Here is a 17835-nt window from a genome sequence, read left to right as displayed (position 1 = left end):
ATGCAAAACGCAGTTCATGCGTATAACAATAATAATAATTAAAAAAAACTGATAAAGCTAAGCGCATTTCATTTCAATTGCTCTTAGCAGTCTGTATGGTATGTCAGCTTGAGATAAAAATATCAAACCGTGCACAGCCAATGGGGAGACTCCAACACTGAGGGGGTTGGACAATGCGACGGGCGTGTTTGAGCTCTTTAAGCGCCTGAAGGCACGACGAGTAAGCAGCAAGTATTTTTTAATGACATCTCATATTTACCGAAAGAGATAGGGGGCTGTACTTGACAAGGCTATCTCTATGAAAAATTAAAATGTTCTTATCAAACTTCAAGACCTATTTGTTTTCCCGCAAAGCTTTATTCCCCTTAATACTGCACAATTTGACCTCTTTAGGCTTCAAGAGCTGCAACTGATAACTTGACTGCTGGTGGGTATGAAAAATTGACAGTATACTTCTGTATTGAATGTACACCTGCCTTTCATGCTCTCCCCTAGACATTTCACATCGGGCCCAGTTAAAGTTATTGGCAAGCTGACTGAATTAGGTGAATACGACCATGATTGCAGAAACCATATACCTACTCAAATATACTGCACGTCGCTGGATGGGCCTTAATCGGAATATAGTGTACATGGAAACGTAGTGGCTGACAGTGAGATAAGGATTGGATAGGACATTTCTTATCGGTTCTAAATGTTAAAACCCCCATACAATCATGTTTAGGAAGGGGTTGGGAGTGGCTTGCAATGTAATTCACAACAGTGATCAAACTGAAGCTCCTGTCAGTTTTTGTTTGCTTTTTGTATTGCAAAACAACTTCTGAGACACTGGACTATACTGCCAACTACACTAGTCCCAAATGAGAAGTGAACCTTTTCTTGTATAGTACTTCAAAGGCAAATTCAAACCGCAGTGACAAGACAACCTAGGCTGTAAGGCACATGTAGTTGTAAGCCTTTTGATTATATTTTGCTGCCTGAACACATGTGTAGGCTACTAAAAGGGTATTTGTAATATGTGAAAACGTCACTCAGATTATCTAACAAAACACTAAAATATTGATGGCTCATACAAGAAGTGGAATAACGCTTGAGATTTACCGTAGATCCCAGAAACTGCTTTACAAAACCTCAATTTCTTAAACAAACAAGAAAATGTCACGTATGCAGCCTACACAGCCTAAACAACCAAGGAGAGGGAGAGAGAGAGACAGTGGTCATTTTTAGGTAGTTGTAGAATCAAGTCACATGCCGATCACAGGTCAGGGAAGTGTTGAAAAAGCCCCAGGCAGCCAGAGGCACGAGCATTGAGACGGATCCGAGGAGGAAGTGGAGTTTTGTGTGCTCTCGGGTACAGGGCACGGCTTCACATGACTGTCAGCAGCACAGAGTGAACGTGGGAGGAGGGGAGGGAAAATGGGAGAAAGAGTAGGCTACACACACAGACACACACACTCAAGAAATGAGTAAGCAGAACTAGGCCTACAGCAGCCCTGACTGGAGAGGGAGGGGGGTGGTCTGCCTTTCCTGTTATTCACGCCAGGCTTTTACAGGACATGTGTACCTCGACCAACTTCCTGCGACAAAAAATCAAGACTGAAGCCCTCCAGGCACAGGACATACGACAAAACTTCATGAACCTGTGTTTACAGGCAAAACGAAAATAGGTTAGTACTGCGAAGGAGCTGTCGACATGACCCACTGTTCCATAATGCAGTTTGAAAACTAGGCTCCCTCTAGTGGTAGAAAAGGGAATTTAAAAGCTTACATGTGGTAGAATACCACACACTGCGTGGGTAGAAAATGTTAATATAGTAAAAAACATACTTACTTTGACAGTGATGTCTTCAATGACAATAATTGAAGTGATGCTCAACATCAGGTAACACTATCTTTCTCTGACTTGCTAAGAGATCTCTCGAAATGGTCCATAACACTTCAAATCTAATTCTAAATTTGTATGACTTTCATAAGTCTATATTCATTAAAAACGAATACACATACACACACACACACACACACACACACACACACACACACACACAATACTTCTAATACAATAAAGCGAACATGACTAAATTCATTAAAAAAAAACATTTATTTGAAAATTAGGTGAAATAGATTTCAAACAAACCGTATTTGCGAGATCAGTCATTTAAAAAAAAATCTCGGGGTCCTAATATAATCATAACACAAGACTGGTATGTTGTAAGGCAAGTGTCTACACAGAGATATGGAGCAAACCGGGGAGCCAAATCCCCCTCCCCATCAGAGAGGGCTGGAAGCGGTGCGGAGGAGGGTGTTCTTCAGGCAGGTGCACAGCTGGTTCATCAGATCCTTGTTCTGGCCCTCCACGAAGTGCATCTCCACCAGCACGTCGGCCCCCTGGACCTTCACGTTCAGCAGGCTCTTGAACAGGAAGCTCTGCACCAGGCCGGGGCTCTGGGGCTGGGAACCTGCTGCTCCTGCTCCTGCTGTGGCTTCCTTTGGGCCAGGGGGGGCTTCCACTTCCACATCCTGTGAGGAGTGGCTGACCTCCGGTGTGACGGGAGCCTCTTCCTGTGTGTTGGGAGACTCCATGCTGACATCCAGTGGCCCCTGCTCCCCAAGCTCGCCTGCCTGAGCTCCAGAGTGATGCCCGTTGCGGTCCTGCTCACCCGCTGGTGCTGACTGGCACACTTCCCCTGAAGGCTGGGGACCTTGCTGTTTCTCCGTCTCGTGGGCTGCTGCTGTGGGCTGTGTGTCGGAGCCCTGAGCTGCTGCCGAGGGGACGGCGGCGCCGGGGGAGAGCGACTCGTTCTGCTGCCGGTTCTGCTCGCGCCGCCTCTGCCGCATGTGGACCCAGGTGTTCTCCACGGCCGTCAGGAAGAGACTGAGCTCGGCCTCGCCGCTGGGGACGCGCTTGTGAAGAATCTGAGAGAGCAGAGAGAGGCATTAATTCAATTAAATTCAATTCAGTTTTATTTATAAAGCGCCTTTCGTGCAAACAGCAATACAAGGTGCTTAACAACAGCACTAAGAAATAAGGTAAAACAAAAAGAATGATAAGAGCAATAAAATAAGTGTAAAAATAAGGATAAAAATCAAGGTGCAAAAGTCATAAAATATGAAGACATGTGTACACACGTGCATATGCTACAGAACAGACACATCAAGACCTAAAATTCCAGAACGGATAGGGATTTAAGAGAAAGCAAGGCTAAAAAGGTATGTCTTGTTTCTTAAAAAGTTCAACTGATTGGACCATCCTTAGCGCAAGTGGCAGGCTGTTCCACAGGGCAGGACCATAGTGAGCGAAGGCTGCCTCCCCATGTGTGTTGGTCCTCACCCTGGGAATAACTAGGAGGCCGGAGTCTGAGGATCTGAGTGGCCGTGACGGAAGGTACGGTGAGAGCAAGTCAGACAGATACACAGGCGCAAGTCCATTTAGGGCTTTAAAAACCAAGAGTAAGACCTTAAAATCAATTCTAAAAACGGACAGGGAGCCAGTGAATGGATTTTAGGATAGGGGTAATGTGAGCTCTCTTTTTGGTCTTGGTCAGCACACGTGCTGCTGCATTCTGAATTAACTGCAGCTTGTTAATATTTTTTTTTGAAAGGCCAGTGAAGAGGGCGTTACAGTAATCAAGCCTGCTAGTAATAAAAGCATGTACCAGCTTTTCTGTCAGCCTGGGTGAGCAGAGGCCGCATTTTAGAAATATTTCTTAGATGGTAAAAAGCACAACTGGTGACATGATTTATATGTGACTCAAAGTTCAGGTCCGGGTCAAGGAGCACACGAAGGTTTTTGGCAGGGGCGCAGGAGATATTTTGAAAGTGAGGGGGACCAAATTGTGAACACAAACCATAGTGAGATCAGATTTCCCGATATCGGATCGCCACCTCTGGCCCACTTTCGACCATCATATTTTAAACTTGCCAGAATATTAAGATAATACCATTGATTGTTTTCAAAATATTTTTTGATTAAAATTGTCAAAACTGTGAGATGAGCACAACGCCAGATCTGCCCTCAGACCAGCTTCTTGCTATGTGCAATTCTACTTTTATTACATTTTTTTAGATTTATTTTACACTACTTGGGCCAATGGTAGAATACTCTAAAAGCAACATGATGTTGATATTTTATGAAGCCATGAATGAATCATCATGCCTATGATCCAAACATAGACTACATGATCAAATAGCCTAGTTAGGCCTACAGTACCTAAATTGTCTGGTATAAACCAAATCAACTCTCCACTATGTGTCTGCAGTTAATATTTATGCAATGTTAGAACATGTTGGCTTAACAAGTTACCAGTCCAGAACACACAGAAAATTGCAACAGAAAGTTGCCTTTATAATCAACTACTATTTGTTCCAACAGCATTTAAACAAAGCATTTATAAAATTGAAAAATATATATATTACATAAGAAGTAAAATAAAATACTGTTACTGTAGTAACTGTACCACATTATCCCAAGCTTCAAAGAGCTCCCCATGTCTGTGACAGCCAGACGTGACACCGCTAAATTCTCAGCTTGTCTATACCCCACACTGAATGCGTAAGAAAGGCCCATCACTCTGGGGTGTGGTAGCCTACTCTCTGGGATTTATGCACCAAGGTAACTGAAGTATCCAATTTGTGTCTTGAAATTATGTTTGAAATAAATGTCTTAGAACAAAAACTTTGGATAGGCCTATATACTTCTATTTTATAGTTAGGCTAGTGAAAACGAGTTGATCAGTAGGCTAGTTGAGTTTGTTATCAATAAACATAACAGCTAATGTCATGTTGAGCAGGAGATAGGCTACCATAAATCCTCAAATTATGCCCGGGATTGATTCTATTTATAGCCGGACAAATAAAGGCAGGTTCCCATATTTGCCTATACCATACCAACAATTGCCATCAGTCCACCAGCACTAGAAGACATTGCTTCGATTTAAGTCAATGAAATAACACCTCTTCTTAATATTTTATTATATTGTTGGTTGGATTAATAAAGTCGTTTTCCTACCATGGGTCTCCAACACACGTTCTCAAGCTCATTGTCTTGCCGCCCCTTTCGAGCTAATTGCCAGAGGCTGAAGCTAGGCTGCCAGAGGCTGAGGCTACATTTAACGCAATTGTTGCCTGACTCAAGGCATAATTAAACAATAACTCAATTTAGGCTACTTGGCTACGCAAAAAGGTTTCTATTACAGCACAACCCCTATTCAATGAATGGCTGCCTTGTCTCGCAATAAATAGCGGTGGAAATCCCGACACTTTTTCAACTGCATGAAACATAACAGTGAACCATCAAATATCTCCCAGAGTTCAGTGCCCATCAGTCCCAACATTTAGCAATATAATCAAACAGTCCAAAAGTAAATTAGATCCCAAACCAAACCGAAAATGTTATGCTTTTGATGGCCTACCAGTATGCCGCTCCAAACGAAAAGCATCTCTAATGATGGTTGTTAGTAGACAAACTGGCTTCAGATATCCAACAGAGTAAATATAAGATTGTGCACTCTTACAGTACTGTAGATGGCTGTGGTTAGTGATGTGATGCTGTTAATGGAGAGTTTTACATAGTTAGCGCAAACCCTATAGGTTATTATTTATTTAGCTTATATAAGGCTTTTTTTCCTCATCAAAAGTGAGGGGGACGACGGCCGTCTCTTCAGCACTGCGTGGGACATATCCCCCACGTCCCCCGTGCCTCCTGCGCCCCTGGTTTTTGGCCAGGGGTTTGATGTTCTGAGCCAGGGTGCTTACATTTTTACTGATAAGTTCCCTCTGAGGCTTAGGGCCATTAACTAAAACTTCTGTCTTGTCTTTGTTCAGTTGTAGGAAGTTATTAGACATCCAGGTATTCATTCGTTCAATGCACTGAATGAGATTGGCAATAGGGCTGGTGTTGTTAGGGGAGACAGAAAGGTAAAGCTGGGTGTTGTCAGCATAGCTATGGAAGTCAATCCCATGTCTCCTGATAATGTTTCCCAGTGGGAGCATGTACAGACTAAATAGAACTGGCCCGAAAATGGACCCTTGAGGGACACCGCATGTGATGGGAGTGGTGGCAGAGGAGTGGTCACTAAGGGAGACAAAGAAATCTCTGCCGGAAAGATATGTCCTGAACCAATTAAGGGCAGACCCAGATAGGCCAACATGATGCTGTAGCCTGCTGAGAAGCAAGGCATGGTCTACCGCAGCGGTCCCCAACCACCAGGCCGCGGGACATTCCTAACCGGGCCGTAGCCTACGACAAGAGTTTAAAAAAAATGCATGCAAACTAAATAAACTCAATTTAATTCGCAATAATGTCACATTTGCAATAATACCCACTGACGATGGTGAGCCAGATACCTCAAAGAAAAAGAAGGGGTCATTCAATACGAAATATGACGAGTCATATTTAAAATATGGTTTCGCAGAGACCGGTGACTCCTTTATGTGTGGTATTTGGCGATAAGTTGTCAAACGAAGCAATGAAACCATCAAAGCTAATTCGACATCTAGAGTCCAAGCATCCTACACTTAAAGACAAACCCCTTGAGTTCTTTGAGCGTAAGAAACGCGACGCAAGAAGGACAAAAAACTAGTGACTAATGACTACTGTCTTTAAACTGGCAGATAAAGTCGCTGCATTTAAAGCCAAGCTTGATTTGTGGGTGCGACGAGTGGATCGGGGTGTATTTGATATGTTCCAAACAGTAGTGGGGGTTTTGGGAGAGACTGAGGCAGGGCCCTTTCTCTCGCAGCTGGTGCGTGATCACCTTGTTGCGCTTTCAAATGAGTTTGAACGTTACTTCCCATCCTCCAAAGATCCACGGCAAACCAATGAGTGGGTCCGCAACCCATTTGTCAATATCCCGTATAGTCCTAACTTGTCAGCGCAGGAGGAAGAGCAGTTGATCGAAATTGCAAATGACGGTGGTCTTAAGAGTGTGTAGGCTATAAGGAAACCTCTCTGGCGGGTTTTTGGATGAAAACCAAAGCAGAATATCCCGAGAAAAGCGTTGAAAACGTTACCATTTCCCACCATGTATCTATGCGAGGCCAGGTTTTCAGCAATGACTGCAACTAAGACCAAATTGCGCAATCGACTGGACATTTCAAACACACTGAGGGTGTCACTGTCTTCCATCACCCCCAGATGGAACCTTCTTGTTGCAGGGAAACAAGCACAGGGCTCCCACTGATTATATTCGTAATGCACGTTTAGTTTCCATGTTTTGTTACCATATTTTGTTAAGCATTTTCACACATGATAGATGTAGCTTTAAGTTGTTCAATTTTCATAGTTCATATTGTTCAATTTTCACTTCTTCAAGTTTTTCACATTTTTAAGAGTTTGTTACCTTTACTGTTCATACTAGCTAGTGACTGTTCATACGAGCTAGTTCTTTTCAAGTAATGCATGCACAACACGGAACATGGAATCCCCGGAACACCCCCCCCACCACCGGTCCATGAAAAAAAAAAATGGGAATCAAACCGGTCCATGGTACATAAAAGGTTGGGGACCCCGGTCTACCGTATCAAAGGCAGCGCTCAGATCAAACAGTACAAGAATGGAGGGAAGGTTGTTGTCCATGTTTAATCTAATATCATTGACTACTTTAAGTAGGGCTGTCTCTGTGCTATGGTGGGGGCGGAAACCAGACTGTAGCTTCTCAAAAATGCTGTTCAAGTTTAAGTGGTCATATAGCTGTTTGTAGACAACTTTCTCAAGGATTTTACCAAGAAAAGGGAGGTTTAAGATGGGACGGTAGTTATTTAGAATTTGTGGATCCAGGGTGCTCTTTTTTAGGAGAGGTTTTACAATTGCAGTTTTCAGCGACTGAGGGAACTCGCCAGTGCCGAGAGAGCAGTTCACTACCTGGAGCACATCATCTTCAAGACAGCTGAAAACTGTCTTAAAAAAGTTGGTGGGTATGGGATCAAGCAGGCATGTAGAAGGTTTCAATTGCATAACAATTTTCCTGAGCATGTCTTTGTCAATCATGACAAACTTAGACATAGTGACTCTGGGCCCAGGGACAGTGATCAGAGACTGGAGCTCAATGTCATTCAGTGTGGTATGGTTAAGATTCAGCCTAACCTCCACCTCTCAAAGCAAACCAAAGCAAAGCTTTCTTCAGCTGACACTAAAAGATACTAGAAATACAATTAATAACTGATTAACAGTAGATTACAAATCAACACATAATTGTACCCATATTAGTTTGTTCATAATCATTATCCTAGCCTATAATTAACATCATCTTAGCCTTAACCTAACATCCCAAAGGTTTCAAGGCAATTTCATTCTACATCCTAAAGTGATATTTAATTGAATTTATACTTAGCCTAACTCTATGAGCATAGCCTACATACGGCATATAAGCAGCAGTAAACTGGAATGTTTTGAGTGAGTGTGTACTGTAGGCATGTGTAAAGTACCCGCAGGTCTTTGAGTGTCTTCTCCATCCAGACAGTGACTGTGTGCACATCGCTGCTCTCCGAGCAGGCTGTGGAAGAGGAAGACGAGGTGGAAGAGGAGGGCAGAGAGGAGGCTTTGATCTGCAGTTCTCGGACCGTGGGCTGCAGAATGGTGAAGGCCAGTGGCTTGCGGGCTTTCTCCATCTTGCGCTTCTTACTCGGGGGAGACTAAGCCACAGGCAAGGAGAGGAAGAGGAGGAGGAGGAGGAGGATGACATCATTACACATTCAGGTTACAGAGCTTAAGGCGAGAACACAAACACCATTGTTCTAAAATGAAATAGCAGACAGACTGCTGCGCTAAGGTTACTCATTGTTTAGTTTGTAATCTATTGACAAATGCTATAGAAATACTTCACTAACCTTAGTCTCAGTTTAAGATTTTCATTAGGTTTAATTTTAGTATTCAGTATGTTCACATCTAAATGTGTTTATCTAAACTAGGTCAATATTCCCTAAATCACATCACATCAACGTAAGAAATCTCCACAATATCAAATGTACCACTGGTATTTCTCATACAGTCCTTTCAGCCTAAGAACAGATACAGCGACAAGAATAGAGATTAGAGAACAGAGGAATTAATCTATGTCAGATGTTTTGGCAGTGACTAATAGCGTAGACACCACACCCTGTGCACTCTCATTCTGTCATACCTGCATACCAGGAGAGCCAAAGCAGTGATGTAACTGATAAGAACACATACTACATTCAACTCATGTACTGTCATGACCGTCCACTGCGTTACCAGAGGCTGCAGGCTAAGAGAAAAAAAAGAAGAAAAAAAACACTGACTTGATCACCACAAGGGGGCAGCAACACACAAGTGAATGGTCCCCAGTTGCATCACCCTTTGACCTTGTCTTCTGAGAAGGCGAAAACACCCCCTCCCCTATTTTCATCCCAGCTTAGAAAAACAACCAGCAGGATTCTGGCTGCCTTGAGCTCAAACGCACTATTGTTTCACACCACACACGTCTGAACACGCCCGCAGTATGGGCCGCTTTGAGAATTAATGGGAGATTTATGAGAATATTTAGAATTCGTCCACACAAACAAGGCCAAAGCCGCTGGGCCACAAGAGGAGGATAACATTCAGTTACCCTTCAGGGGGCAAGAGTGCTGTTACTGCAGCTTTGGCATGCGAGCGCAGTTGTGCAGCATAGCCCACATTCCAAACATATCCAGGGCCCTCTCACAAGTCACTCTGACACACAGGCACACACACTGATACTTACACACACAGGAACACAAGTAATAAACCATGGCCAACACCCCCTGCCTCAGACAAACAGTTTATCCTCTGGTTTGACCTCAGGAATACTCATAAACACACCACAGACGAGGAGATGTTCTTAGAATGGAGAACAGAGAACACACAGACACAGACACACACACACACACACACACATACCGAGCATGATGAGGCAGCACCACCATTTATCAGTCAAGTGAGCTGAGACAATCTTGTCCAAAAACAATGATGTCAGAGATAAGGTGATGGAGATATGTGGAGAGGGAGGGGAGGCAGAGGCTCAGACCGCATGGTGTGGATGTCGCTGATATGGAGCAAACAAGAGTGAGAGCAGAGGGAGGGAAAGACAAACAGAGAGAGTGTGAAAGGGGGAGAGAGAGAGAGCAAAAGGGGGATATGGAGAGAGAGAGAAAAAGTGAGAGAGAGAAAGGATGAGAAAGAGAGAGAGAAATGAAGACAGTCACGCATTCCCATCTCTGGCTTCTTTCCCTGAAGGCCAAGACACGTCATTGGCTGAGTCACTGACACCATTATGCAGAGAAAGCAAGTGAGCATGAGAGATGATCGAGGGAGCAAGAGAAAGAGAGATATTTAGGGAGAGAGTGTGAGTGAGTGAGAAAGAGAGAGAGAGAGAGAGATGCAGAGGGATTGTCTTAAAGGCATCACGCTGGCTTAAAGGTCTCGTGAGTGGCTGGTCTCTGCTTCTCACTTAGACCCAGACAGCCCACAGCATGAGTCACTACGACTACCACACACAGTCACAGACACACACAGCCCAAAGCCCAGAGCAGGCTCCCCTACTACTCCCACATCACTCAGCCGCTGGACACTCTCACTGACCAAAGCTGCCACACCCAAAGCCTCCACTGCTCACCAGAAATACGACAGAAATGTACGCAATACTGCAAGTGTGGGAGTAAGTGTGTGTGTGTGTGTGTGTGTGTGTGTGTGTTTGATCTACTAAAAGGACCATAATTCGTCTTCACTCATTAACCCTTTGGCCCATCTCTCTTTCTCTCTCTCTCTCTCTCTCTCTCTCTCTCTCTCTATCTGTCTCTCTCTCTTCTCTAACTCCGTGCTGCCCTGTGACCTAGCCAGCATCCGCTGCTCTAACTAAATGAGCACTGGTGTTCAGACGCCTAACGTCACGTCACACTAATCACATTACAGCAGAGACTGCTCAGCTAATCCCCCATCAATCAGCTCTGCTCTGAGAGAGCGCTCTGCCTTTGGTCAGACACACACACACATTAACCATTTACACACACACATCCCAACCACTAACCACTTTAAAACATCCCATCCCAGTTTCAAACATTTTTTCCAGAGATTTTCATTTAAAGTTTGCTAACAATTTCACAATTACAGTATCTGGCAGGCTGCACACTAAAGAATGTCCTCACTGTCATTCTACAATGCAGCACAAGGGGGCCCTGTTCCATGACTTTTCACGCCCCACGCCCCTGCAATGACATTGGTGTTTATTCGGTGTGGCGTGCCGATATGTCCTTCATGTCCACGCGTTGATGCGGAGGGACAGGGCTGTATGTGGGCTGTTATTGTCGTGATATCAGCAGTGGAACAGACTGAGGAGAGCGTTTCTGCTGACGCGAGCCACAATGGCCTTATTTCATCAATGACGCCCCGCATGAGTGTGAAGTGAAATGACTTCTGCTCTTCATATGGCCAAACCATTTCCATATTTAATTTGTCCGTCTAATAAGGGGCCGCAAAGCTGCCGCTTTCTATTATATTTCTTTGTGTTTCTCATAGACACACACACACACACACACACACACACAATCAAAAAGCCTTCTGCTCACATTGAGAGGGAAAAAAAACACTGAGGAAAAAAAAATCAATAAAATCCATCAGGCCGGCCTGTCTGAGCACAGCACATCCTAAACACAGAGTTGTGTACTCATGCACACTGCGCAGACACACACACACACACACACGCACACGTGTGCACGCTGCCACGCTGCATGAACGCACACACTAATTCACCCCCCCACACACACACTCACAAATCTCTGTCTTTTTATCAGGGTACTGCTTTTAGCCCCTCCTCTACAGTAATTCACCGTCTCTTCTCTCCCTCATTTTATTCATCCCTTCTCCCTCCTTCCCTCCCTCCATTCTCTCTCTCTCTCTCTCTCTCTCTCTCTCTCTGCGCTGGTCAGGGATGGTCCATTATTTATCTGACACACTTATCCCTGCCTCATCTTTCCTCCAGCTCACGCGGGCGTGCTGCACGCAGTGGTGACAAGAGCCCCAGACAAAAGCTGGGGGCTCCGGTGAGATGACAGCCGCGCTCCGCCGACACAATGTGCATCACAATCCATACCACCATCAGCTCTGCCCTTGCCCCACTTTTCCAAACCAGCAGGGAGGACCCAGCCTCCACCCCCAGCACCACACACTACACTCAGAGACTGGGGGCAAAAAAAAAAGTAATTGAGAAGTATGGTATGGGCAGATAAAATAAGGTCATTATTCAATTATTGAGCACGATTGGTGGAGGCAGAGATAGCTATTTAACCTTGGGGTTTGTGACAGGGAGGTTTTTTTTATAATCAACCCCCAACCCTTCCCTATTCATAGTCAAGCCCTGGCAAAGCCTGCCTTACGTGGTGACCTTTGCCCAGTCAGCCTTCAGCTCACCATCTGGACTGAGTACCGGACAAGCGTTCGGCCTCTCAGCCGGCATGCCTACAGGAGCCTCTCCTCTTCTGTGCCTTTGTGTCTTTGTGTAGAGCTGTTATCTCTGTATCTCCCTAGATCTCTCTAGGTCCTGTCCTCCTGTTGCCATGTCTCCCTCTTTGTGACACCTTCACAAAAGGCCTCCTTATCCTCCTTTCTTTCATCGTCTTTCACCGTTTCTTATATTTTCTCCCTCTTATTCTGTCTTTCTTTCATTTCATTTCTTTCATTGTGTCTTTCCTTCACTTGTTCCCTCTCTATAATGAAGGGGATCAGATTCAGAGCAGGCCTCTCACGGCCGCCCCTGCTGTATGTTTTCATGTCCGGTTGAAAGATCGAGCTGTCAGCCAGATTGATTTGGCTTCCATGCTGTCCGCTAATGGGCCATAACCTGGGATTCACACACCCTCTGACTGGGGTGGCCGAGCAAGAAACAGGTCCTACATTTGTGTGTGTGTGTGTGTGTGTGTGTGTGGGGGGGGGGCTGTAAGAAAGGGAGGGAGAGAGAAAGGGAGTAAGTTGGGGATGGAAGAAGCAAACAAAGGAGGGAGAAAAGAAAGAAGAGGTGAGATGGATGTACACACAGCACAGAAGCAGGTGTAAGCGAGAGAATAAGATGAATGGAGAGGTGAATGGAGAGATGGAGGGAGGGAGGGAAAAAGGGAGGGAAAAAGGGAGGGAGGGAGGGTGAGATGGGGCGTGTTGCTGTGGTGTGTGTGGACACAGGTGTGCAGCCTTTTCTGTATCCATGCAGGGCTTTCAGGCCGACCTGGGACTGCTGGCGAGCCGCACAGGAGCTACGGGGGCTGGGTCGAAGAGGGTGGATAAGGGTGGGAGCATGGAGAGAAGAGAAGAGGAGAGGAGAGGAGAGGAGAGGAGAGGAGAGGAGAGGAGAGGAGAGGAGAGTGGGTGGAGAGGAGAGGAGAGTGGGGCTGGGAGAGGCAGAAATGTAGGCCAATCTTTCTGCTCAAGTGCTTTTGAGGGTGTGCGAGGGGGGGAAAGACATCTGGGGCTGGGAGAGCTCTTCCAAGGGTCCTCAACAATCCTTCACACGCCACCCCTCTTCCTCCACACCCCGGAGCTCCGGTCTACCCATCACCCCCTTTTCTTTTCCTCCTCTGCCGCCGCCTTCTTCCTCCTCTTTCACTACTTCTTCCCTGAGAGGTTTTTGGCTCTGCCCTATGCTCCCACCACCCCAGCAACTGTTGCCAGGGTTACAGCGAATTAGGAAACGCAAACACCCGAGCACCCAGGAAGAGGGCTAAGTGTAGCAAATGGAAAGGCCTTGGGGGAATGCATTATTAACACACGCAAAAGGGCAGGGGGCCTCTGCATATTCAGCAGGTATGGCTTCCCCGGCTGAACTGGGAACAGCCTCTAAGACCTGAGGCAAAGTTGGGATGCATCACATTTGCATGTGGGTGCTACCGCTCTGACCCCCACTGTGACCTGTAGGGCATGCGAAGACTGATCAAGTCCATGGCGTCTTCATACAAGAAGCTGTTGTTGCCATCTGGGTAGGAATCATGGTGCTAGCCAAATGAGATGCAATGTTTTGGAGCTTTGCCATATTGAATTCCTACAGAACATTTCTGATTATATTATTTTATCCACGTGTTAATCAGTGGTACATTTGTGTACTGTTCTGTAGTCTGTTCTAGGGTGTTGGTACTGTATTGTGATCTGTCTACTGTGGCCCTGAGAGAAATGTCTACATTAGATTTGTTTTTTTTTTTAATAATGGAGTGAGTGCACACAGCTTACCGGTACAGACACGTCGTCGTAGAAACTCCAGGCTAGAGCCCAGCGCATGGTGCGTCCCTGATAGAACTCGGTGTGGGTCACTTTAGTCACCTGCAGGAGACGCGCACAGGACACACACAAGCACAGGGGAGTGAGCAGAGCAGCCCACTGACCTACATATACAGGGGGAAAAAAACAAGCCAGACACACCACACAGCCCAGACGCAACAACAACAAAGGACAACACGGCTCTTTTAAGGGCTGGAGTTTCACAGTCAACAGTGAATCAATTTGTCATAGTTTGGAGGTTTTGGATTGAGTTCCTGCTAACACGTTTGCTGAAATAATCTGTCAGTGGTCAATCTTTGGTTTAATTTTACTTCAACGACGCAGGCGGTTACTGTTAAATTGCTATTTTTGCATACTGGAAATGAAGCATGGTGTGCCTGGAATGTTTCACAAAGAAACATGTCATGCATAAATATTGGCGATATGAAAACACCGCCCACTCCTGAACATATGTCTGGCAAATGGTGCGATCCTGAGAGACGGCTGAATCGCTTCCATATGACACACAGGCATGTGACCCCTTGACATGCATACACATACAGCAGCTAGATTAATGAATTAGCTAAGCTTCCATCGTGTATATGGCACATATAGTATATGTTGTGTGAGCCAACGTTGAAACTTAATATAGGCAGATTTACATTTGTGAAGAGAAACATTAAACAGATTAAAAATGTGGTGAAGGGAGGTCAGCTTCCAGGCATGTTGAAGAATTCAAGGAATGTGCCGGGCCTTTGACTGATGAAGTGCACTCATGTTAAAGATAAAAGCATACAGAAAGAGAGAGAGAGAGAGAGAGAGAGAGAGAGAGAAGGTGCAAGAGTACTGCATTAGCATATTAATTACACTCTCATTACATAGACACACAGAAGAACCGGAGGGAACACCCTCGCTTTTTTCCCCTCTTTTTTTTAACTCTCACTGGAAGCCAATGATGCACTTTCTCTGATGAATCGTGACAGGATTTCTGACACCTCTTGATGAGAAGTGAGTGAGTGGTGTGTGTCCATGCGAGTGTGTGTGGTGTGTGTCCATGCGAGTGTGTGTGGTGTGTGGGTGTGTGTTTTGGGCGTGGCATACTCAGCGACGTGTCTGGCCTGTGAGGAGACAGCTGATTGACAAGGGAATAATAACTTGTGAGCTGTGCCGATATCGCTCATTCACAGCTATCAGTAGCTTTGGCAACACCCGGGGCAGGGACTCTGTGTGTGTGTGTGTGTGTGTGTGTGTATGTTCCGCCCGGGTGGCTGAGGACTGCGTCCAGTCCGACAGAAGCTAATGAGCTCTGATGAACCCCTCAATTTGTCCCGCCTTTTAAAAAGCTCCACTAATGCGATCAACCAGCTTGTGCCCATTCTGTAACGCAATTAGACACAAATGTGCCATTAACCTGCGATCTGCTTCCCACCCCCCACACACCCCCTGTCCCCCAGGGGCCACATGAGAGGCAACAGAGACGGGGCTGCGCATCCTCAAGCCAACAGGCCCGACTTCTTCCCCCCCCCCCCCCCATCACATTCACTTTCTGACAGTCAGCCTGGTCATTTTGCGTGTGAACACTGCAATACGAAAGTGAATTTAAAGGTTGTATCAGCGTGGCGCGACTGGCTGGGGTACCTGCACCGTGTGCCGGCGACCTGGGTTCGGTTCCCGCCCCGTGGTCCTTTCCGGATCCCACCCCGACTCTCTCTCCCACTCACTTACTGTCATTCTCCACTATCCTGTCTGATTAAAGGCATAAAAAGCCCCAAAAAAATATATTTAAAAAGAAAAAAAAAAAAAATGTATCAGCGATAGCGGGGATACGTCACTTCTGTTGATGTTCAAACAAAACAGAGAGCTAGCTCGCTACTCCCTCCCCCTCCCTCCCGTGCAATTTGGGGCAGCCGTGGCCCACTGGTTAGCACTCTGGACTTGTAACCGGAGGGTTGCCGGTTCGAGCCCCGACCAGTGGGCTGCGGCTGAAGTGCCCTTGAGCAAGGCACCTAACCCCTCACTGCTCCCCGAGCGCCGCCATTGTAGCAGGCAGCTCACTGCGCCGGGATTAGTGTGTGCTTCACCTCACTGTGTGTTCACTGTGTGCTGTTTGTGTTTCACTAATTCACTGATTGGGTTAAATGCAGAGACCAAATTTCCCTCATGGGATCAAAAAAGTATATATACATACTATACAATTAAAACTCTCCTAAACGCGCATCTCGTCGGTTATTGGTTGAAACTCTTTATTTTGCCTTTGAGTGGGTTGCCAACCCTTGTTGCTAGCAATTATTTTTGTGTACAGATCTCAGAGCCTAGGCTACCTACAGAGACGCGTTTTTTTGACTGTCTGCTTATGGGGCAGACAGCTAGCGGATCGTTAGGAAAGATTAGATGAATGTGATCATTTATGTTTGGGCCTTTTTTGGGCCTGAAATCGCTGATACAACCTTTAAGTATGTGCACATGAAGGGGGATACATAAGTGCAGGTAGGCATGTGCAGCGCTGTGCAAAAGTCTTAGGCTGTCTGGCATGTTTTGCTCTGGCAGTGTTGTGGGGACCACACGTATTCGTTTCTCATTCTCTTTGTTGGATTGCAGCCAGAGGTGCAGGAGATGTGTGCAGAGTGTTGAAGGGCACCGGAAGCTGCCAGCAGATCCACCAATGTGTAAGAACTGGACCGGCTAATGGTAATTGTGGCACTGCTGTGTCGCCGGATCTAGTGGTCTGGGACTGGAACCACGGCCAGAAGAACAATTTGGTGCTTCTTAGTGCTGGTGTGTTTCCTGTGTGTTGGTTGTGTACTGGTGGGGAGGGGGTGAGAGGTGGATGAATGTGGTCATTGCTGTAGCGACAAATGTAGTAGCAGCCTGAGACTGTTGACCAGTACTGTATGTCTGTGCAGTTCAGTGATGTGTGTATGCAGCATTTGAGTAGCTGTATTTTTCTGTGTTTGATCACTGACAAGTAACTGTTAAAAACAGCACTCACCGACGCACTTATTCTTACTGTACTCTAATGTTTTTTAAACTGTCCTAAAATTGTGAGAATTGTTCTAAAACTTACTGTTTACCATGTTGTTAGTCGCTTTGGTTAAAAAGCGTCAGCCAAATGTAATGTAATGTAATGTAATGTAATGTAATCAACATTGTGTGTGTGTGTGTGTGTGTGTGTATGTGCAGGTGAGGAGAGAGAGGTGTGCTGTAGTGTGTGCGGATGTGTCCTGTGTATATGTGAGGCCCTTTGATGTGGTCTCGGCGCTACCGGTGCTCACCCCTTGTTTTCGAAGCTCCTCCTTCAGCGGCGCCAGGCTGCACTTCTTCCCCAGCATGCAGCTGTACCACCTGCAATACACAACCCAGCAGAGCTCGGTCAGAGCTCCGGGCGCAGACTTCAAACGGGCCACGAGTCACCCGACCACTGGACCACTCCGCCCCCTCCCAACTTGTGCTGAGCTCTCAGGGTGAGGGGGGAAAGCCGTGCTATTTAATTAAGACTTGTGCCGGGGTGGGGTGGGGAGAAACACTGAGGGGAGAGCATAAAGAGGCATTGAAGAAAGAGCTTTGAAGTCACGTGGGAGAAAAAAATCAATTTTTATCCTCGCCGATTAAAAATGATGAGCTCTCCT

The 17835-nt window shown here is 45.9% G+C and overlaps 1 protein-coding gene across 5 annotated transcripts in view; it reads right to left on the bottom strand.

Moving 5' to 3' along the window:
• Positions 1-2079: 2079 nt before the first annotated feature.
• Positions 2080-17835, bottom strand: part of mettl16 (methyltransferase 16, N6-methyladenosin) — a 31944-nt gene continuing 16188 nt past the window's right edge. For all 5 annotated transcript variants that reach the window (XM_042063927.1, XM_042063925.1, XM_042063924.1 and 2 more), the window contains 4 exons: positions 17482-17551; positions 14183-14272; positions 8422-8628; positions 2080-2913 (listed from right to left, as the gene is read on the bottom strand). In XM_042063927.1, the coding sequence (XP_041919861.1) occupies positions 2269-2913; positions 8422-8628; positions 14183-14272; positions 17482-17551 (1012 nt within the window). In that variant the 3' untranslated portion in view covers positions 2080-2268. The remainder of the gene's footprint in view (positions 2914-8421; positions 8629-14182; positions 14273-17481; positions 17552-17835) is intronic.

The sequence above is a fragment of the Alosa sapidissima genome, chromosome 15 (assembly GCF_018492685.1).
Source record: "Alosa sapidissima isolate fAloSap1 chromosome 15, fAloSap1.pri, whole genome shotgun sequence".
Taxonomy (NCBI): Eukaryota; Metazoa; Chordata; class Actinopteri; order Clupeiformes; family Clupeidae; genus Alosa; species Alosa sapidissima.
The sequence above is the reverse complement of the archived record's forward strand: the minus strand, read 5'-3'. Positions and strand labels throughout refer to the sequence as shown.